The 22,656-nt window shown below is 36.0% G+C and overlaps 1 protein-coding gene across 1 annotated transcript; it reads left to right on the top strand.

The window, feature by feature from the left end:
- Positions 1-89: 89 nt before the first annotated feature.
- On the top strand, positions 90-21,510 carry ALX1 (ALX homeobox 1). Its single transcript, XM_040558285.1, has 4 exons — positions 90-519; positions 2,835-3,139; positions 6,864-6,992; positions 20,015-21,510. Exons 1-4 carry the CDS (start codon positions 288-290, stop codon positions 20,333-20,335), a joined length of 987 nt encoding a protein of 328 aa, XP_040414219.1. The 5' UTR covers positions 90-287; the 3' UTR covers positions 20,336-21,510.
- Positions 21,511-22,656: the final 1,146 nt, after the last annotated feature.

The following is a 22,656-nucleotide window of genomic DNA, read 5'->3' as shown; positions in this document are numbered from 1 at the left end:
GATTAGGTCTTAGGGGACCTGGGGTGGAGTTACAGTGCTTGCCTATTTTCATATTCATTAGAAATGGGAGGTTGCATAAGGATCCCTGCTGAGCTTCAAGATATAAAAGCAACTTCGGGTTCCCCCTTTCAAGACAAGACAAGTCAAAGGTTCAGAGGCAAAACAGCTCCCTGAGCTCTGAACGTCTTTCCCTCCCTCCTTCCTTCCCTCCTATCCACTCACCCGCTCTCTCTCCCCTGCTCACAGTCCAGCCTCTGTCTAGGGAAGAGGCTTTCAAGCAGCTTTAGATGATTATGGATTTTCTGAGCGAGAAGTTTGCCCTGAAGAGCCAGCCGAGCAAAAACAGTGACTTTTACATGGGAGCAGGAGGCACTTTGGAGCACGTTATGGAAACTTTGGACAATGAGTCCTTTTATAGCAAAACGTCAGGCAGCAAATGTGTGCAGGCCTTCAACCCTCTGCAAAGGGCTGAGCATCATGTGAGGCTGGACAGGACATCACCCTGCCAGGACAATAACGGTAAGTCTTCACCCTAGCGTTATTTTTGTTCCTCTGCTTTGCCCTTCCTGGAGACGTACTGGGCAGACTAGGGGTTCTCCTGCCCGGGGAGACCAGAGGCAGCCGCGCAGCCTTGGGGTGCTGGCAAGTGGGGCATTACCAGGTAAATAATACTAATAACAATAAGGACAATGGTACTGATGCTGCTGATGATAATAGAAATAATAATCGTGACAACAACAACAACAGAAATGATCTAAAAGCAGCAAAAGGCAACCGCTCGCTCGGAAGCCTTCTTTGCCGCTCAGCGCGGCCCCCCCGGCTGCTGCCCTCCCTCTCTGCCGGCCCCGGGCAGGGTCCCTCGGCTGTGCCCCGGGAGCACCGCGGCGCTGGGAGCGCAGGTCCGAGCACGGAGCACGGCTCGCCGGCGGGGAGGAAAGGGACGGGAGGGAAAGGGACCGAGATCGGGATCGGGATCAGGATCGGGACCGGGATCGGGCGCTGCCCGCCCGTGCCACTCCCCGCCGCGCCGGGGCTCGGGGCCGGCGTGCGGTGTTCCCGGCTCCGGCTGCAGACAGCGGCCGGGCGGGCTCCTCTTCCCCCCGGCAAAACTCTGGAAGCAGCCCTGGGGCTCGGGGACGGCGGCGTCGCGAGCGCGGAACGCGCTGTCTCGGTGCGGTACCGCCACGGGATGAAACACGAGGGTCGTTTGGTCACGTCTGGTTCTGCCCAGTAACGCTCCGCGGTTATAGGATTTACCGCTGTTATTGATATGATTTTTTGCTGTGCTACCGAATAATGCTCAACAGACGTAACGCATGATTCTTCATACTGACTGAAAACGATTGAGGTAATTCAAACGTCAGTGTATTATTGTTATTATTATTATTATTATTATTATTTATTTTCTAGCTGGTCGGCAAAAGAGAACGTGGAATGTTTTATTTTATAAAGAGTTTATAAATCCGCCCATTATTCCACCATGATGTAATTCATGTTTAGAAAAAAATAATAATTTTAAAAGCTCATCCCAGCAGAGTCGGAAATACGGTTAAAATCATCTGCAATAATGAGACTAACAATAGACTAACAATATTTTACATTTTTTGACTTCATATAGGTATTGATTTTTATTATTATTATTATTATTATTTGAGAACATCCTTTTTGGATGAAACAGTTTGTAAGAAATAATGACAAATTTCTGCAAGTGCAACTTTGAAAAACTGCAGAAAATTGATTTGCCCATTGAAGTTTTTCTTAATTAGCTCATTTAATGTGTGCCTTGGGGGCTTTGGGGCATTTCCTATCTATGTATGTATTGATGGCAAGTATCTAAAAATTCTGTTTGGTTCAAATCACCTCAGAGTGAAAGTAAATAAATTATTGAGAATGCGAGAAAAAAAAAAAAAAAAAAAAACTCCAAAGCAAGACCATTATTGCATGTTACATGATGTCTTTGTAAATTTTGAGTTCAGTAGTTTCAAAGTTTTTTTTTGCCTGTTGCTGGGATTAAAAAAAAAAAAAGCCCTTTTGAATCTTGTAACTTACTGCATGATTATTTTTTCACTGATGTGAGATATGTAAAAACAGAAAAATAGAAAACATTTTCATTTTGTATTAAAAAGCTACCAAGAAATATTTCTTATCTCTACGACTCATATTTTACATAAAGATAAATAGTTCCTGCGATCCCTATGCAAAGTATTTGAAACGATCTCTTTTAACAAGTTAACATTTTGCAGAAACTCTCTGCATTTTCTAACCATAACAAACTTAATTGGAAGCAATTCCACTTTACAAACCCAAGAGAAGGTATGTGGAATATATGGAGTTTGTTAAGTGAGGTTAATTTTCAGTTTCATTTGCTTCTTAATTTGTCAGTTTACAGCTATTTAGCTTACTCTGAAGTTATTCTGCATTTTCATAGAAATAGAGCAAGCCTTGTTTATCTGCTTCCAAGCTTAAAGGTACATTTGCCAATAGCTTTATACCACTTATATGAAAATCTGTTTTGGGCTAAGATATCTTATCTGTGCAACTCAAGTTGAATCTGATTTCATGGATTATTACCTACTTTACTGGCAGAGTAATATATTCAAGTAGTCTCCTTAAACTGAAAGATTTTATATTTTCAGACACAACTTTTAGTTTAAATTTAGTGATTTAGTACTTTTATTCTATTTGTCATTAATGTTGCAGAGTCCTTTTCCTCCATCTCATATGGGAATACACGTAGATACAGGATCTGGTTCTTTATAACACTATTTTGTATGAAACCTTCAATCTAAAGCCCCCTTTTAACCAGTTATTTCCCTCCCCCACCTTGTGTACAGTGAACTATGGGATTACTAAAGTGGAAGGACAGCCTCTTCACGGAGAGCTGAACAGGCCCTTGGACAACTGCAACAATCTCAGGATGTCTCCGGTGAAAGGGATGCAGGAGAAGGGGGAACTGGATGAACTTGGTGATAAGTGTGACAGCAATGTCTCCAGCAGTAAGAAGAGGAGACACAGAACAACTTTCACCAGTTTGCAGCTGGAGGAACTGGAGAAAGTATTCCAGAAAACTCATTACCCTGATGTCTATGTACGAGAACAACTAGCTCTGAGAACAGAGCTCACTGAGGCCAGAGTCCAGGTAGGAACCAAATTCGAGCATTTCCATGGCAAGTTCTTCATTGTAAGAAGTGATAAGTGGCACTCTTGGGGATTGTACAAAAGCCCATAAAGTTAATGTGAATAGATCATTTTGCTTTATTTCTTTTTAGATATAAACTGTTATATTGCAGTGCTAAAATAATTTATTATTACTATTTTTAATAGCTTGTGTTGCTGTTCTAGAAACTTGTTTAAAAGATGAGAAAATATTAGTATGAAAGCAGTCTTCGTCTTTGGTTGTCCTTCTTTACTGCTGGAATTCTAGGCAGTGAATGCATAAAGTGTTAATGTGTAAAGATCCCATTAAAGAGATAAGTTTTATGTAGTTCAGACTGGTGATGATGCAGAACTCTACTGCAGAGGATTCTGTTTGTGTTGCGGCATGAAAAACACAAATTTAAAAAGCAATCAAATTCCTTGTTTATTCCAAAGAGTAAGCAATGAAGCTGCACATATATAAATGTATGTGTGTGTGAGTGCTTGTGTATGCGATTGCGTGCGACATCTGTGTATGGCAAAGACAATCCTCTCATCTCATCTGAATGCTTAAAGCCAGCAAAACTGGGAAATACATTTGCTTGTTTTTAAACTTGAATACTCAACGAATAATGTTATTCTAATTTTTGGATCAAAACATACCGGTGGACATTAATTTCAGTGTTTGAGCTTTCTATCTGCATACAAAGTTGATTTATTCATTATGCGTACATATACTAATCTCAAGGATATTTATGACTTTGGATGTTTAATGGTGATAAAAGAAGCTAAAATATCCAGGAAAAGCAACCCTTCCCCCATTAAGAGAACCTCTCTTAGAAAAAGGTGTTAACTGCATTCTGCAATTTCATCATATTTTAAGAGATCTTCCCCATTCTGTTAATACTCATCATTTCAATTTAGGGAATAGCAGTCCTGTAGATTCATACCAACTGAGATTAATTCTTTTAATTTAGTGACTTTAATATGATAACAACTTCACAACTTGTAATTAAATGCACACTCCCACATGCATGTAGAGAAATAGACGTCAGCGCACATGCATACAACTGAAATTAAACCAGGATCATTTTCAGAAAGAAATTCCATTAATTAATTTTATAAATAAGTGTTCTTTCCATGTCTGTTCAACCAGATGGCATACACACTGTTGTCATCTGAAAACAGTCCAAAATCATCTGTCAGTTACATCGATACAATATCAGTGATGCCAATGGAACTTAGTTCAATAGCATTTTAACTCTTCGGGCTCTGTGCAATCCCTCTCCCTCTGAATCTGGGACAATTTTCCAAATTTGACCTCTATTCATTAGGCTTTACTCATGACTTAAAAAAAAAAAAAAAAAGAACAAACAAACAAAACAAACCTTGCATAATGTTAAATTTCTGCTCTTACAATTGCATAATTCTGGAATCATGAGAAATACTTCAAGAATAAGTTAATAAGCAGAAAAGGAGAGGAGAATGGGACTTAAATTTGTCTTTTTTTTTTTTTTTCCCTCACATTGTTCTCTAAGTTTTAGATTCTTCATATGGTAAAAGTTTTAGAAATAAGAGAGTAAATATTAAAACATAAATGTCTGCACCAGTCTTTCATATAATATCTACTTCTATTTCATTTACATATTTTCCCCTTTCTTAAAAGATAACCGATCTTTGCATTTCTCATACACTAAATATGAAGGGAAATGGTGATCATTTTTATCCAGAGTAGCAACAGTATTCCATCACAAGGTTAAGCAATTTTAAAGGCCTTACATCATTACAGGCAAGCATCTGGCAATTCAAGGATAACAAGCAGCAGATTTTTACATTACTTTGTGGAGACAAATGGTTACTTTATCTCTGCCAAGAGTCAGTTTCTAGTAAAGTGATGTAAACAGAAACATTTTGGGGGATTGTCAAAGGAAAAAAAAAAAGTGCTTTTCGCATAGTCCCTATAAATTCAAGCAAATTGATTTAATTTAACAGAGTGATCAGCTGGTTGCCTTACCCACATTTCCCTTCACCGCCATTTCATCAATATCCAGTTTAATATTTATTCTGCATACATGCAGAGAGAGCCAACCTGAACCTAATTTATCTAACTTGTTCCCTTTCCTGCTTCATGTCAGTGAAGTAATTGGCACCCATTTTAAGGAGATTGTCGAGGTCTTTTTTTCAATGAAAGAGCCTCATTACTAAATTCCCTTAGTGTGTTCTTGGTGCCTCCTGTGGAGACAGGAGATTTTTTTCCCCTCTTTTCTTTTTGCTGAGCCTCAGGCATAATAAATAATACAAATTTACCAACAAGGTCCTTAACAATATATACTCAGCAGTTACATGCATGGGCCTTGCTTTGATTGCTGAGTGCATTTTAAAAGATTGCACATACTAAATTTGCCACGAGTCCTTGAGAATTAAAATAAGCAAAATTATGCTCGGGTTGCTTAAGGAGCATCAAAAGAAAGTTGAGTTCTCCAAGAGATCAAGATAAAAAGTGAATTATAAAACAAATTGTGTTATTTTGAATATTCTACCATCAAGGATCAGAAGCTCCCTCAAAATGATGTTCACAGGTGCTGTTTACAAAAAAAAAATAAACAAAAAATAAATAAAATCCATCAATATATGCGTCTGTCCAAATGGGTTCACCATTCATTTAAAAGGAAGACTAGTCAATGATATTGTTTCCATAAAAAACAAAACAAAACAAAACAAAACAAAACAAAAAAAACTGTTAATAGTGTGACTTCTTTAAAAAAAGTCAAAATTAATTTGCGGAGCGCTAAAGACTTAGTTATATATTGCTTTCATAAAGGAACAGTTACTTCAGTTACTTTTCTTAGCAGTTTATTTAATTCAAGATGAGTCTTAGCCAGTCCAAACTAAACTGTTTGAAAGAAAAAAAAATTTGAAGGCCACTGGACAATAACAGATACTAGTCAAAGCAAGAAATGTGCATATAATACATTTTGAAATAGCACACAATTATAGAACAGTCCAAAGGTCATATAAGCATCAAGAAGGCAGCTTTTAGTTGACATGTAGACATTGTTTGAAAACTAACTTATGTTGTAATCTAAATGGAAGTGTTTCTTCCATTGTTAGAAACATAGATACTTCCTAATACAAATGTGAAAAATGTCACAATAGTTTTAAACTGTCTATGATATCATGATTCTTCATCTTTCTTCACTGTTAGCTGTAACCCTTGCTCACAAAAACTCTTTTCTGTAGCATGGACTACTGCCCTTGTGCCAGCATTCCCTGCCTTTTCATTATAGCCCTTGATAAAGTCTACATGTACCTCTAGGAGACAGAGCACAGGTAGTCATATCAAGTCAGTGGTCTTGTGAAATTAAGAGAAAGTCTCTTTACAGTGTAACTTGCTGCTACTTGGAGATTTTTCACTAAAGAAGTGACTGTCAAAATTAGCACTACCTGATCATCAGATTATTCCTTTGCCTTTTTTTTTTTTTTTTTTTTTACGACAGTAGATAGGAAGTAACATATTTTTTCAATAGCTAGAAATAACTTAACACTGAGAAGATTAAATTTTAACAGGAACTGCAGGAAATTCATGAGCTTCCTTTTCCTAGATAGACAGTCATTTCAGTCATTTTCAAAGCTGCTGAAGTCTCTCTCTCTCTTTTTTTTTTTTTTAAATGACTCTGCAAACTATGTGATTAAGTTTATCTTCATGATTATCTTCTTGTTTACTCTAGGTTTGGTTCCAGAATCGAAGAGCAAAATGGAGGAAAAGAGAACGTTATGGTCAGATCCAGCAAGCTAAGAGCCATTTTGCTGCCACTTATGATATATCTGTTCTTCCAAGGACTGACAGCTACCCTCAGGTATGGTGAAGACCAAGTATTATTTTCCTTCTCCATTTATCTTCTCTTGCATTCCTAGGCATATACCTACACACAGGATTGAAGAAGATTTTTCTGTGTTTAGTTTTTAGTGTTCTTTAGACTTGTTGCTGGGAGCTGAAATTGCGAACAACAGTTCTGACACCTAATATGAGTAACTAACTCTTAAAATACAAGTATTTTTTAAGGAATGATCTTAGGAGCTGCAGTTTCACATAAGCTATGTACTAAAAATATTTGGCAATATGGTTGTGCAGCTAATTATATTCTGCACATAAAATTTTATGTGGATTTGATCTAGGTCTGCATACACATTATGGATGTAGTATAAACCCACTGAGACTGACAGGTGATCTCTAGGTACCTTTCTTCTGATGTATTAAACACACACTATTTCTTTACAGACCTCAATAGACCATAAAATGTAACAAGTATTCTACTAGCATGAAAGTTTTTATGGTCACAAATAATCAGAATTGAACCTATAGGGCTGGGAGAGGGAAGGGAGGAGACAATAAAGCTCTCCTGAACAATAGTAATTTGATGACTTGTTCTTGTTCTTGTTCTTGTTCTTGTTCTTGTTCTTGTTCTTGTTCTTGTTGTTCTTGTTCTTGTTGTTCTTGTTGTTCTTGTTCTTGTTCTTGTTCTTGTTCTTGTTCTTGTTCTTGTTCTTCTTCTTCTTCTTCTTCTTCTTCTTCCTCTTCTTCTTCCTCTTCTTCTTTCTCATTTCTCCTTCATTATATAGTAATGTATTATTGTGTAATAAGATCTTAACCTTCTGTTTCTATTCTCCAGTTCTTTGTTTTCCTGCCTCGCATTGCAATCTGTCATTGTTTTCCTGCTTGTTTGTTTCATTACATTGAATAGTTTTGTTTTGAAGCCATTGCTTTTCATGTCTCTTGCTTCCCATTGTTTTTACCATATAATTTAAAAAGAAAAGGCTCCAGACAAAGTAAAATTCTGTTATGTGTCCCTGTGGCAAAGTAATTACACTACTGTTGTCTTGCTTATCTTCTAGTTCATCAGGTAATAGGGTCTCTGTTAGCCTTAGGAATACACTCACATTCAAAAACATTATTGGCTCTGTCTATGTGGGCTTGCTTTGTTCATGCTCTGCATTGACTGATTATGATTAGCTTTGGACCAGAGGTCTCAGGCCCATGTCTCAACTATCCTAGTTAATGTGCTTTACTTCTTAGGAGGTTGAACACTAGGTTCAGTGTCTAAGACAGAGCTGGCTTGTGTTCCAGCAGCTCAGAGTATGGTCACAAACATTTCAAACAAGGTGGAACCCATCATTCTACCTGTTAATATTTATAATGTAACAGTGGATTAATGAAAATTACATCAGAAACTGTTGAATGATACTTGGAATTGTTCAGCCTGGAGAAGAGGAGGCTCAGAGTAGATCTTATCAGTGTTTATAAATACATGAAGGGAGGGTGCAAAGAGGACAGACCCAGGATCTTTTCAATGGTGCCATGACAGAACAAGAAGCAATGGGCTCAGACTGGAACACAAGATGTTCCATCTAAACATCAGGAAACACTTCTTCACTGTGCAGATGATGCAACACTGACATAGGTTGTCCAGAGAGGTTATGGTATCTCCCTCCCAGGAGATCTTCAAAAGCCACCTGGACATGGTGCTGGGCAATCTGCACTGAGTAGCTCTGCTTGAGAAGAGGTGTTCAGACCAGATGATGACCCCCAGTGGTTCCTTCCAACCTCAACCACAATGTGATTCTGTGATTCTATGATATACTGTATGTTTAAGAAGGAGGACACAGTCTGAGACCTACCTAAGTGGGTGTGTGTGTAAAAAACAAACAAACAAAAAAACACAGTCAAAACAAGAACAAAACACCACAAAACCAACAACCTGAATCACTCGAGGTGGTTTCGCAAAGACACAGATGCACAGACACTGATAGATCTCACTTAAGGTGTCCAAATATCTTTAGAAGAATCTTCTGGCTTCTCTATGACATCATAACAGGTGAACAGTGTTTTGGACTTCCCATCTCTGACTCAATTTTCTAGACTGAATTGGCTGTCTCCAAGCTCTTGTATTTTTAACAAGACTTCATCTACAAATGTTCACAACAGTCAAAAGTTTTATTAGCATAAAATAAGGAAATAAATAAGTCATTGGTAAGCACTTAAAATTGTTGTCCTAAACTAAATTTATTTTTTTTTTAAAGAAACATTTTCAAAAGATAGGAGAATATCACTAACAAAAATCTAAACCCAATGAAACATCTATTCTGTACTTTCAGATTGTTAAAAACATGAAATAAATCTTAGCATTTCTTTTTTTGGATTTGTTAAAGAATATCTTCCCTGGGCTGATGACACATCTAAGTTTCAGGCTGGCAAAAATTTCTGTCACTGATTTATAAATTCTTAAAAATAGGAGACTGAAATGGAAATGTTGATAGCATAATCTATATAAAGCAACTCTTAAGTATATAGAAATATAAAATGTATACTCATTCATAAACATAGATGTGTATTACTCACCCACAATGACAGACTAACACACTGCAGATAAACAGATAGGCTCAAACATAATTAACTCTAGTCACCTGCAAGAGAAAGTTGTATTGTACCGTAATGTACTTTATGAATAGGAACAAGGAGCTAAATGAAGGTGAGAGTCCTCTGTATACTGGCTGTTTCAGTTGGATGCTTATATGCATAGTTTTGCTACATGATAAAAACAAGCCATCTTACTCCTCAGTAAAGAATGTGGCTACCTTTCTGTATACTGCAATAAGAATTTGTATCATGGCAAAAATCACTGAACAGCCAATGCAATTTCATGTTCTTGCTAACCTACTGGTAATTCTTTGTAGTTTCACATTCTTAAATCATCATGATCAGAAAAATTATATATATATTGTTTATCATATATATATAGCTTATTTCCAGTGAGAATACTTTATAGTTAAGTGAGAATACAATGAAAATCCATGTTAAAAACACAATATCCCTAAATTAAAATCTTTTGAACTAGAACATTTACAAGTGCCTTACTCACAGGAAATGAATATATGATACATGATTTACCTATAAGTTCATTAATCTATTCTACAGAAAGATATTCTGACAGAAAGAGATATTTAAAATTGTGACCTGCATGTTTGGTCTCAGCATTACACGATGATTTCCCAGAACAATTCCATTACTTCAGTGCTCTGAGAATGCTCACAAGTGGAAAAATACTGCAAGAATGTAAAGCATTTTTTTTTTAATTTTTATTTTTTATTTTTCCTGTGTACAAGCTCTCTTATTGTGACACTGACATCACTAGAGATTAGACAGGTTTTGTCATACTTTCAAATAACCAGATTTTCCTGGAGACTGTGGAACAGATTACTCAAGCTTGATTATGAGTCCCTTACTAACATGGAGGAAAACAGACTTTTTTCTTGGCAAAAAATATAGGATGATGTTGAAAAATGGATAAAATCAAACTGGGATATTTATTTACTGCTGTGTGGCAGAAGAAAAAAGAATAAATGTGAATTTCTGGTGTGCATTATATGAATTTGCAGCCAGAAGATTTCTGCTTTGAGCCCCACCATGGATATGTTCCCAAAATAGACATCCAACTTGCATTCCAGCAGAAACATCAGTCTCTTTTGCAGCCAACAGAGGGTGTGGAGACCCCTGCTTAGTCTCTTCACCAATTATCTTCATGAAGTACAAATTAAGAACATGATGCTGCTATACAGTGTGTGACTATATAAACCTGAAAGATTTTCCTATGAGAAAATTATCTTTTCAACTTATTTCAGAGAGAAGGCTGGCTGTGAATTTTCTATAAGCCAATCTAATTTTGCTATTATTTTACAAATCTTTATCTTCAAAATAGTAAAACATTTTTTTTCCTAGATCATATTTGTTTGTGTTGCTAATTCAGTTGCCCCTTAATTATTTTTACAGCATGTGGACTTAAGGTGCTGCTTATTGTGCAAAATTCTTGCTTAGCTGGCTGTCAAGAACTTAAGTATCTCCTAAATTGTCCAAATTCTGCACAAAAATATCTCCCATTAATTATATTGGCAACACCTGGATTGCAGGGGAGGACAGTTAGTAGACTATTTTGGGACAATAATCTGTTATTCACCTGAAATTTCCAGGCCTTCTGTGAGTACTGTTGGCAAATATAATAATGGAAGAACAAAATAGAATTAAGTTAGATGGCAAGAGGTAAAGCAAGCAGTAGTTAAAAATTTCTAAATGCTAGATGGTTTAATATTAGAAATATCATAAAGTTTATAAGACTTCACTCAGAAAAACTATTTAATTTATGACAAAATTATGCTGAAAAGTAGTGTTTTGTTTTGTTTTGTTTTGTTTTCTAGGAAAATATTGTGTACATTACTTTTCATAAATTTTAGTAAAAGGTTTCTGATTAATTAGTTTCAAGGTTCTCTTTTGGATGTAATACATTGTAGTCTAAATAATTTATTGGTTAAAACCATTATCCAAGACCCTTTGTACTTCATTAGTCAGCAATATTCTGCTGATGGTATGAAAGCTAAGAGAAAGCATCCTAATAAGGGGAAAATGAATGCAGATTCAACTTGCCTAAGTAAACGTTAGTAAACAAGCAATACTTAATTTGGTCAGCTAAGTATAATGTCTAGTATTATTTAAGATGTCTTGGGATATCTGAGACACTGTGATGGTGCTGACAAACAAGACTTACAAGAAACAAGCACCATTCAGAGGAGGTAGTTGCTGGTCAGGTAGATCTAGACACTTGTGTTTAGGAAATTTAATCAAAGAGACTTACTAACACAACTTGGTTCCATTTAAAAGTAGGTGAAAATCTGGTCAATGAAGTAGTCTATTCCTAAAGTAGGTATAAAATAAGTAAGGCAATCTCTAAATATGTATTTTTTTTCTCTGTTGCCTAGTTCAGATGCAGACATCTACAGATGTCTTAGATGGACATATGTATTTTGTGTTGGGAAAGGAACAACAAAATGGTTGCTTCTCTTACTTTATTGGTCTTGACCACTTTTGGTGTACTGTGCCCTCTGAGAAGGCTAATGCTACAAAGGCTGACTTTGTCAGATTCAAGACTTCGGTATAAGTACAAAGGTACCAGCAAACCTGAGATAAACTAATTTTTATCCCCTCCTTATTTCCCTGAGTGAAATTTGATCAAAAGCCTATATTACTATCTGTAGACCTCTAGCTTTCTCGGTAAAAGTTAAATTTAATTTATAGTTGTTATACTTATAAATGTAAGTGAAACAGCATGTAAATAAACAGCTGCATTAATTTGTGCCCTTGAAAAGCAGAAATAAGGGGCAACATTATCTATCCCCACCCCACTTGTTCCCTTCCTACACTTTGCATCTTTTCCTCTTGTTCTCTGAGTCTGGTTCACCTGTCATTGTCCTTCTAAGTTCCTCTGAAATGTTTTATCCTTTCAAGCTGTTATACTTTTCATGCACTATCACGTGTGAAATTTGTTTGTTCATTCAAATTTACTTGATAATGTAGGCAAGAGTTGGACAGAACTTAACTTATTTTCATGGAAAATCCAGCCTAGTGTAGATGGGAACCCTAAAAGGAGGCAAAAACATTTAAAAGATAATGGAACTGCAGAGATACAGGATGGAGGGTGCAGAAAGAAGAGAGAATGCTGAAATCACAAAAAAAAAAAAAAAAAAAAAAAAAAGAAGAGTGAAGATTCTGAAGTTTACATTCCACCCATGATAAAGATAAATCAAATTAAATACGTTGAAGAGCATAGCATCCCATGATTTGTTTTGGCAGCAGAAGTGTGTAGAAGTGGTATCAATATACATGTGTTATGTACTAAGCCCTTGGATCATCATTACAGTTCTGCTCTAGCCTTAGTACATATGGGTAATTCTCATTAGCAATAATCAAAGTTACATGCTCCAATTAAATTTTTCATATGGCATGCATTAGACACCACATGTTATATGACTTAAAAATTCTTTTAACTGTAGTAGACTTAAATGACAGTTAATCACAATAGTTCATTAAGGCTATGGGTACACTGGTTAAGTAGGAGTAGATGTGGTAGACATATCTCAGCTATCTTCAAAGAAGCTTTACCGTATACTCATGCTGTCTAGCTGTGACAGCATGGAGCTCAGGCTGGGCCACCACCTGGGTAGTATGTTTCTTGCCACAAATGTGCTGACTGTTGCACTGCTGTGGCTGATCTTTCAACAAGAGTAACATTTCTCATCTTTTTGGGTGGTGTCTGTTCCACACAAAATAGTTTGTGCACTGTGCTTTTATTTTTTTCTTGATTCTAAATCACCGTATGTTGTGAGACTCCTCAGAGTCTCAACATTTTGTTACATTTTTTTTGTTTGTTTCTGAAAACATGTATTGCTTTAACACTGTGAGTGACTTTAGCTGGGGGTTATTTACAAGGCAATTCTTTTTTTTTTTTTTTTTTTTGAGACAAAAACTTCTTTTTAATGTTATTTTTCAAGCGTGAAGTATTGTGTTTAACTGTATCATAGATGTGAAATGTAAGTAATTCTTATTGTAACTGACCCTAAGATTGCAGTAGCAAGAGGTTACCACAGAACATCTTGTACTAGAATTAAAACTTGATAACTTTTCAAATCCTGCATTATTTTGTTTCCTGGCAAACTGGTTAAGCATGGAAGATTTTATTTATTTATTTATTTTGTTCACCATATGTAAGGCTGACGTGGACTGAACAGAAATATCTTGTATTTTATAGCTGTATCATTAAGCTTCTGGCTTCCAAGATCCAACTTGTATTTTATGGACATATTTGAAAATGGTGTGCTGCAGCTCTCATATGAACCTGAACCCAACAGAGTACAGCTGATCTTCACATGCTCACTAAGTCCAATGGCTCTGCTAGTGTAAAGAGGATCACAAATTACACCAAGAAGCATTTTGTCTAGATCAAAATTAAAAAATCAGCGTGAGTGTGGTGGTTCTAAAGCTAGTCATTGAATCTCTGTAGCTGGAGATATTAAAAACTTGACCGGATAGGACTTGAGTAACCTGATCTAAATTCAAAGTTAGCTGTAGGCAGGTGTTTGGAAAAATAATCCCAGAGGCTCTTTTCAGCCTAAATTATTCTATGAATTGATGATTCTGCAAACTCAGGATGTACAGGCAAATCTCTGCCCATACTTTCAGTATTCCAAAAACAAACAAACAAATAAAAAAAAAAAGTAGTAAGTGACAGGCCAAATTAATTGTGCTGATGGACTAGGAACAGCCTACAGATTATAAATTGTAAACTAATAGTTTTGAGCAGTTTTAATGGCTATTGAATTTAATCTGCCCAAGTAGCCCCTTGTGCAAAACCAGGTTTCAGATTTTCTGTCAGGGCAAGGATTGTTTTTTTTCACATTAAGAGAGAAGGAGTGACACAAGTTTACCCATTCATGCCTTTTTATTTAATTTTTTTTTTTCTATCATCTGCATGTTTTCTGTAGTTAGATGGATCCTTAACTGTCGTCTTCCTTGCAATGTCCAGGAACATCCTAAGAACAGAGCCAATGAGTAGTATCTAATTACTATAGTAATAACAATAAAAATAATAAACTATTGGAATGATAATCTAATAATATAACAACACAAATAATATATATTGTGTAATACAATAATAACAATTTAATATCTAGAGATCTTAAAAGTGATACCTCTTTTTTTTTTTTTCATGTGAAGCACTAAAACACATCCACTCAAATAGTAGCTGTGTGTGGTTATGTGTGGTTGTCTGTTGGAAGGAGACTCTGGTCTGGATAGGCATGGGAATAAAACACGTGAAAATAAACTAAAATATAATGCAGCACCAACAAACAAACAAACAAACAAACAAAAACTTTAAAATATAATACATTTGGTAATGGGAGAACCAAAACTAGGTAAGTGATAGTAAAAGTCAGAAAATTTTGAAAACTGAGTTTATGTGACTTCTCTACATGTTGTATAAGAAGACCAAAGTTCTAGCAACTTGGCAGTTTTGAAGAAAAAAAGCAATGAAACTAAGAAGGATGACCTATTACCTCAGCTAATTTTCCTCTTCAGTGTCAAGCAGAAGGTCATATGCTTAGGAAGTGACATCATAACTATGTTAACAACCATAACTCTCCAGTTATGCTCTTGTCACAGCTTTGAAATCCTACTTTTTTTTTTTTTTTTTCTTCCTATTGGGAAGGGTGCATGCATGTATGTGTGTGTGTATAAAATATACAGTAGGTAAATATATTGAAGGGTTCTGGTAATTTCATGGTAACCACAAGAGCAAAGCTCAAGTTGTTTGTGATGTTAACAGAAACCAGAGATGTGCTGCATGTATAGGCTCATTCACAGTCTCTGAATTGCCTTTTATATAGTTCATGGATCACACAAGAGCTTAAGAGGAAAAATATTTTCTTTAAACTCATGTACATAATGTCCTTTTTCCTTCCAACATACCAGAAGAAGGCCTGATAATTTTGACTTATTGTAAAGCATTACATTTATTTTTAATACAAGAATATCTTTTGCACCTAGATTTCCCTGTAAGACATTTATCCTTGCTGAGAAATGAAAATCTAATATCAAAAATGAAGTCACTCAACTACTAAAATGAATGGAAATCTAATATGACTGAAACATAGTTCTGAAAACCATAACTGTCTCTTGAAAGAAGATGTAAAGCTCTTCTAGCATCTTAAAGAATTTCTGAAGTTCTGAAATTAACTAATTTGGATTCCCTCCTCTAATGAAGAAACCCATGGCACCACTTTGAAAGTTTTAGCAATGAAAGCTTGTTCACATATTTCTTTAACAAGACATTGATATATTTTAGGATTTGTGGCTGAATTCTGTCCTCATTTATACCTGTGCAAGTACATAGAAGTTAAATTAAGAGAGATTTGTCTAGGATAAAAATATCAGAATAACTGGTGGTGCTAAACTTAGTTTGCTGCCAAACAAATTAATAGAAATATGGAAAGAAAGGGTGATTTTGTGATACCTCCAGACCACACAGGTTATTGAGCACTTTCAAATTGAGTCTCTGAACCTTCTGAAGTCTTCCCATCATGACCACATTAAAAGCAAATTCATGTGTGCTTCCATTTAAGCAGTTTATTTTTTATTTAAAAAATTTTTCTTCCTATAATTTTATCTGTGCAATCTAGGCAACTGCAGAATTTGGGATAGGGTTTCTTAAGAAGAAATCTCAGTAGGTCAGGTAAATGAAACTTTGTCCCTTGTGAGTTAGCCCTGGGGGTGATGAGCTCCTTCAGAATAAGCTCCTGTATTAGAAGCTGCATAGATGCATTAGTCTCTCTCTGGACAAATTCATCCTGTTGTGAATGTTTTGAGACTAAAACACCATCAGAAAGAATGGTGTTTTGTGTACGTCTGTTTCAAATATATGTTTATATATATATATATACATATTTGCTGGATTCCTTTTAAATTGTATCAGCTCTGTTTTCCAATTCAGCAAAACAAACTGGAGTGAAACAGCATGGATATAAGAATGGGTGACTTGTTCTGTAGAAAGAAAGGGAAAGAAAATCCCAACAGTTGCTTAATCTGTCACTGCTGCTGCAAGAAATATACATATAACCACAAAATACAAAAAAAGTACAATTAAAAGATTCTACTGTTCCTGTACAAAAAAAGGCAAGATTTTTGAATGGATGACTGTGTTTCTGTTTTTGTCAGTTCATGACTGAAACAGAGTATATGCCGTTTGGGCTTTCAAGAAAAGTGAAAATTATTCTCAATCTTATAGGTTGTCACCTGTTATCTTCTTTACTACTTTCCTTTGTACTCTAATCACATGCCATATGGCTCCAAAATCTCTCTTTCAAAACAAATTTGCAAAGGTAGCAAGTCTTGGATGACCTCTCAGTTGCCATCCACTTAACTACCATGTTTTCCAACTCTTTCAGGGTACTTATTTTCTTTTTGTCAGATTCTGTAAATTCTCATACTCTGCAAAGGATGTGAGAAACCTTCCAGGCAAAAGGATACTCAGGAATCCGTGAATCCTGAGCCATAAAACATGTACTGCTGTCTTTGGGAATATTGTGTGTGACTGAGTGCAGCAAACTTTCATAACCAAGGCTATGATTCAAATAGGTCCAAACACTGTACGTACTCCTGAGATAAACCATCTGTTCTCTGAGAACTAAAATAAAAAATAATATTTCTGATTATAAGTCAAAACAGACTGAGGTAGCTAAGGGGTATTGAGGCAGCTGAAGATCATGTCAAGCTGTGGAGGGTCTCTTCTGAGACAATGTTTGAGAGCCTTCTAAAAGTTGTTGAAGCTAGGAGGCAAGGATGGGAATGGTTTTTTTTTTTTTTTTTTCCAGCCTAGAGAAGAGGAGACTGAGGGGATGTCTGTAGCTTCCTCACAAGGGGAGCGGAGGGGCAGACACTGCTCTCTGCTCTCTGGGGACAGCGAGAGGACACAATGGAATGGCACGGAGCTGCAACAGGAGAGGTTCAGTCTGGGTGTTAGGAAAAGGTTCTTCACCAGGACGGTGGTTAGGCACTGGAACAGGCTCCCCGGGGCAGTGGTCACAACACTGAGCCTGCTGGAGTTCAAAAAGTGTTTGGAAAATGCTCTCAGACATCTGTTCTGATTTTTGGGTGGTCCTATGAGGACCATGCAGTTGGACTCACTGATCCTTGTGGGACCCTTCCAACTTGGGATATTCTATGGTTCTGTGATTCTATGAAGAGCTCTGAAACTCTCACTGGAGTCTCTTTCCTCGTGTAGATCTCAGGAGGCCCAAAGAAAGGAGGAAATATTCTCGATCACCTCCCCCAGACACCTTATTCACTCCATTACCTCTCAGCAGATCACCTAAGATATACAGAAGATGCCAGATGTGCGCCCAATTAGCTGTGCGTATGTGTATGTTTGGAAAGGAAAGCTGCATTTATGTGAGTGGGTGTGTCAGTGTGTGTATGCATGTATGTGTAAACAAGGAGACTGGCTGTACCAAGAGTTTGGGAAGACATATTGCTACCCTGACCTTCCTTCAGTCCTCTGCAGGAAACCAAGATGAAGCATTTGCTGGTTCTTTTCTACTGCCGGAACTGCCAACAAGCCCAAATTAGTTTGCCAGCTCCTGATGACCTCTGCTAATGCAACAGTTTGAAGTACTAACTTTTAAAATAAGACTCTAATTACCTCATCCTTTCTATCTGCACTAGATCTCAGCTAGATGAGTTCAGTGAACCATAATTTATCTCTTTAGCTTGTTGGTGGTTTGGTGGGTATGTGTTGTTCCAAAGTAATAGGACAATGGGAAAATAACCCTCAAAATTAGAAACATTTTTTTCAGTCTGTGTATGACTCATAATTCATTACTTCCACTGACCTCAAATTTGGCAGAAAAAAAAAAATCAGCTACAGTGATAACCTACACATATTAAAGCCAAAATTCCTTTGTTTATGCATTTGGAACGTGAAGACAAAATTAAGTCTGAAGTGAGAGTTCACTTTACAGTGTTAACCGAAGAATAATTGCAATTACTCCAATGTATAGCAGAGAACTAAGATGTGGGCTCAATCCCAATGCAGCAGAGCAATGACTTACTCAACAGACAACAGATTTTTAGGAAGAAAACAAAAAGAAAAGGATATAGAATATGGTATAGGATATAGAAAAAGGATTCTGAACTGCAAATGATGGTTACATATGCCTTGCATCATGATATTTTCTGGTCTACTGCAGTTTGTAGTTTTTTTTTAAGTCAATATTCAGGAAAGAGATATAAGTAAAAGTGGAGAAGAAATAAATAAAATTTTAAAAAAAACAAAACTACATAGAAGATTGGTGAGTGCATGTGAGAAGTGACTGAGGAAGTCACAGTTTCCCAGAAAGTATATCCATGCAGTTGTGATATAGAAATATAAAGAGCAGAGGATTTAAAAAGATAGTATAGCTGCTGCGTGTGAAGTTTGATTAAAGCCAAGTGAAGAGGACAGATGAAAGAATGCACAGTCTCAGATAATGATGGGAGCTTACTTGTGCCAGGCCTTGAAAATCTTTCTGTATGTTCATCTAGTAATAAATACGTGAAAAATACCTATGTATAGTATCTGTTCATAGACAATAGAAGTCCGGAGACTCAGAATGAAGCTTTAAGTGCCTGCCAAGTATAGAAGGCATTACACATCAAAGCATGAATACATGGTTACTCCAGATCTTCAGCAGACATTGCTGGTAGCCACAAAGTTTGGCTCCTAGACTCTCATGGAATATTTTCCAGGGATGTACAACACAGCCTGTTAAGGCTGAGAGCTGAAAAAGAAATGCCCTCAAGTATAATTTCATATAAAACTATTATGAAAATAATTTTTGTCTTAAAGCTATCTTTGAAAAAACTTCAGGAAAAAAACTCTTGGATATATTATTAACAACCATGCTTATATCTTATGGTTTCATTTGCTTTAAAGTCATTATGCAGTGCTACTCAAGATTTAATATTAATTTAATGTTAATTTAATACTTGTTGGGCTTTGTAGCTAGAGAAAGCCTACTTTGTTTTGTTCAAAATTTTACACTGTTTCCTACCATTATATTAAAAAAGAATTCTGTTGAGGGGAAATTTTTATCATGAATACAGCTATGGTACTGTATACTCTTGACACCTTTTCTTTGATGGCAATTGTATGCATTCCCTAATTCCACTGACTGGCTGGGCTGATGGCATCCTGAGGTTCAATGGTAAACACGCAGGACAGACTAACAGCAAATGGTTGACAGAGTAAGGAATATGATTTAACAACCCCAGCTCCCAGGTGATGATTTTGATCCATATAATGTCTTTATAGTATGTTTTTAACAAGATTGCAGAGAACTAGATAAGTAGTTGTTGCATGTTTTAGAACAGAACTAGTTATGGATGTACTAAGTGAAGCCAAGTAATGCAGAAAACAAAAGGTGAAATATCTAAATTTAATCTTGTTCATTTTATATGTTCCAGATTCAGAACAATCTGTGGGCAGGGAATGCGGCTAGCGGTTCTGTGGTTACTTCCTGCATGCTACCACGAGATACCTCCTCCTGTATGACACCTTATTCCCATTCACCCCGGACAGATTCTGGCTACACAGGCTTTTCAAACCACCAGAACCAGTTCAGCCATGTGCCCCTCAATAATTTTTTCACTGACTCTTTACTTTCTGGGACAACCAATGGACATGCTTTTGAAACCAAGCCGGAATTTGAAAGAAGGTCCTCCAGCATTGCAGTTCTACGGATGAAAGCCAAAGAGCATGCTGCCAATATTTCCTGGGCCATGTAAAATAGCAGTAACTTTTGGTTTTGTTTTTACTTTTTTTTTTTTGTTTTTACTTTTTTTTTGTTTTTGTTTATAGCAAACTGAAAACATTTTAATTTTGCATATTTAAAGGACACAACAATAAGCTGCTGTGTGTGGAGTGCTAGAAATCACAATATACATGGTCTGCTTAAAAAAAAAAAAAGCAATATAATATTTAACAATAAAACTTAAGAAAAAACCAAATAGATCTACCATGCATCAAGCTCAACAAGCCCTCTTTTTTTTTTTTTTTTATATAGAAACATGTTTTGTTGTACCAGTTGATGAAATATGATTATAGAACCTCAAAAAAGAATAAACCTATTAAGCAAACTTGTCTACTTCATTGGTTTTTATCAGTCCTGTATACAAAATTAATACTTTACAAATGGAATACTCCATCAGGGAAGAACTCTGTAAAGGAAAATAAGTTTATTAGACAAAAAACATGAGGTAAATCTCTAAGCACACCATGCAGAGAAGGAAATATATGATCCTTTATGTTGTAGGTGAAATTTGTAGACCTAACTCTCTCAGCACTGTGCTGCTGCTCTGAGAGAGCTCTACTGTTTTGCTACAATGCTTGTTGAGCTCACTGGAACTCAACTGCACAACTGTTGTATTAGTGCACAATGAAAAGAGAAAGTAGTCCTTTATTTTATGAACCTGAGTGTATTCCTATGAAAGATAACAAGATTTTTACTGAAGATATCACTAAAAGCAGGATCACAGTGTTTAATGGAGTTTCAAAGAAATGCACAGATTGTGTAGATCAATTAGTGTTTAAATAAAATCTTTAACATTGCAGATAGAGTATCTTGAAACTTAGGTCACAAAGGAGGGCATGGAAAAGTACTTCAACACTTTCAAGAGAATCCAGATTTAGAAACAAAACACAACAACAAAGTTTTGCTTCTATTTCAATCTTACTATTTTTTGTTTTGTTTTGTTTTGTTATCCTACAGTCATATTGGAAAGGAAAAAGTCCAGCAAGACTTTCCAGTTTGTCTGTAACTAATCTCAAGATGTTATAAGAGTACATTTCATTTAATTTTAGTAACAGTTTACTGATATTTTGCTTATTTTTATTATTTTTTTCAGAGTGTAAGACTGGCTTGCTCCCTTTAAAGTCCATAGGAAAAATCTTTGTGACTGCAGTGGCAGCAGAATTTGGCTCTCAGCTCCCAGCCTATCACAAAGGAATTAAAATGTCAGCAGACTTTCTGACATTTCTGGTGGAAAAAAAAAATAGAGGAGAAGAAAAATACTTTACATCTGGAGAATTGCTATCTGCTTTGATTTACTTCTCCTCCCTTTCCCCTGTCACATTCCAAGCTCCTTCAGATGAGTGAAATGTCAGCCTCTTTGAAAGCAACAGTCAGTCTCTCAGGTTCATAAAGGCAAAGTAAATTAATTGAAATAAAGAAGGACTTGCATGGCTGTGATTAGAACAGGATACAACTCTCTGGGCACCCCATGCTCCTTCTTGCTTTTCTCTCTGGCCATTAGTTAGAAAGGGAGGGCGGGTGAGGGGAGAAGGGAAGATCAGGGAAGCACAGTTCATCACTGCAAAAGCAGAACTACCAGAACTCATAAAAACATACTCACAAGAACCCCCCAGATTGTCTCTGCTCCTACTCATGAGGCTAAACTTGAAAATAAAAACAGGAGATGTGTCCATTCTTTCAGTGGAATAAATAAATATAACTTTGAAATTATTAGGATCAGTTGAAAATGAGAATTTCACAGCAAATTCTTAGCTGACTGAAACTAAGGTTGTCATATTTGCTACTAGTAATAAACTCAATGTTTAACACATACATATACTTCAATTTGTGGTTTCCTAATTTTATTCTCCTTCTAAAAATGAACTTCAACTTTGGCCTGAAGAACTAGGAAAGAGCATTCTGGTTAGAACATATATTTTCCTTTTTATAGTCTGTTTAGACAGTAATAAAATGAGCCTTATGATTTAAAGTAAAAAGATTTTTATTAGTACAGGTAAAGATACCACTTTTATATAGACATTTGCTCCACATACAGAAGTGGAAATACAAGTGTATTCCTTTTTTTTTTTCTTTTTTTTTTCTTTTTTTTTTTTTTTTTTTCTTTTAAGCAGGTCAAATTGTTTCTAGTTCTAAAATATGTATTTGTTTTTCTTTCTTTTTTTTTTTTTTTCGGTTTCCTCATAATTTTTTTTTTAAAGTATAGTATATAGAACATGTCAAATTGTTTTCCAGATAATATTTATTAGATCATCATTACTGGATAAAGAAGCAAAAGCTGGCAAACTTTGAGCCGTT

Source organism: Cygnus olor, chromosome 1 (genome assembly GCF_009769625.2).
Source record: "Cygnus olor isolate bCygOlo1 chromosome 1, bCygOlo1.pri.v2, whole genome shotgun sequence".
Lineage (NCBI taxonomy): Eukaryota > Metazoa > Chordata > Aves > Anseriformes > Anatidae > Cygnus > Cygnus olor.
The sequence above is the reverse complement of the archived record's forward strand: the minus strand, read 5'-3'. Positions and strand labels throughout refer to the sequence as shown.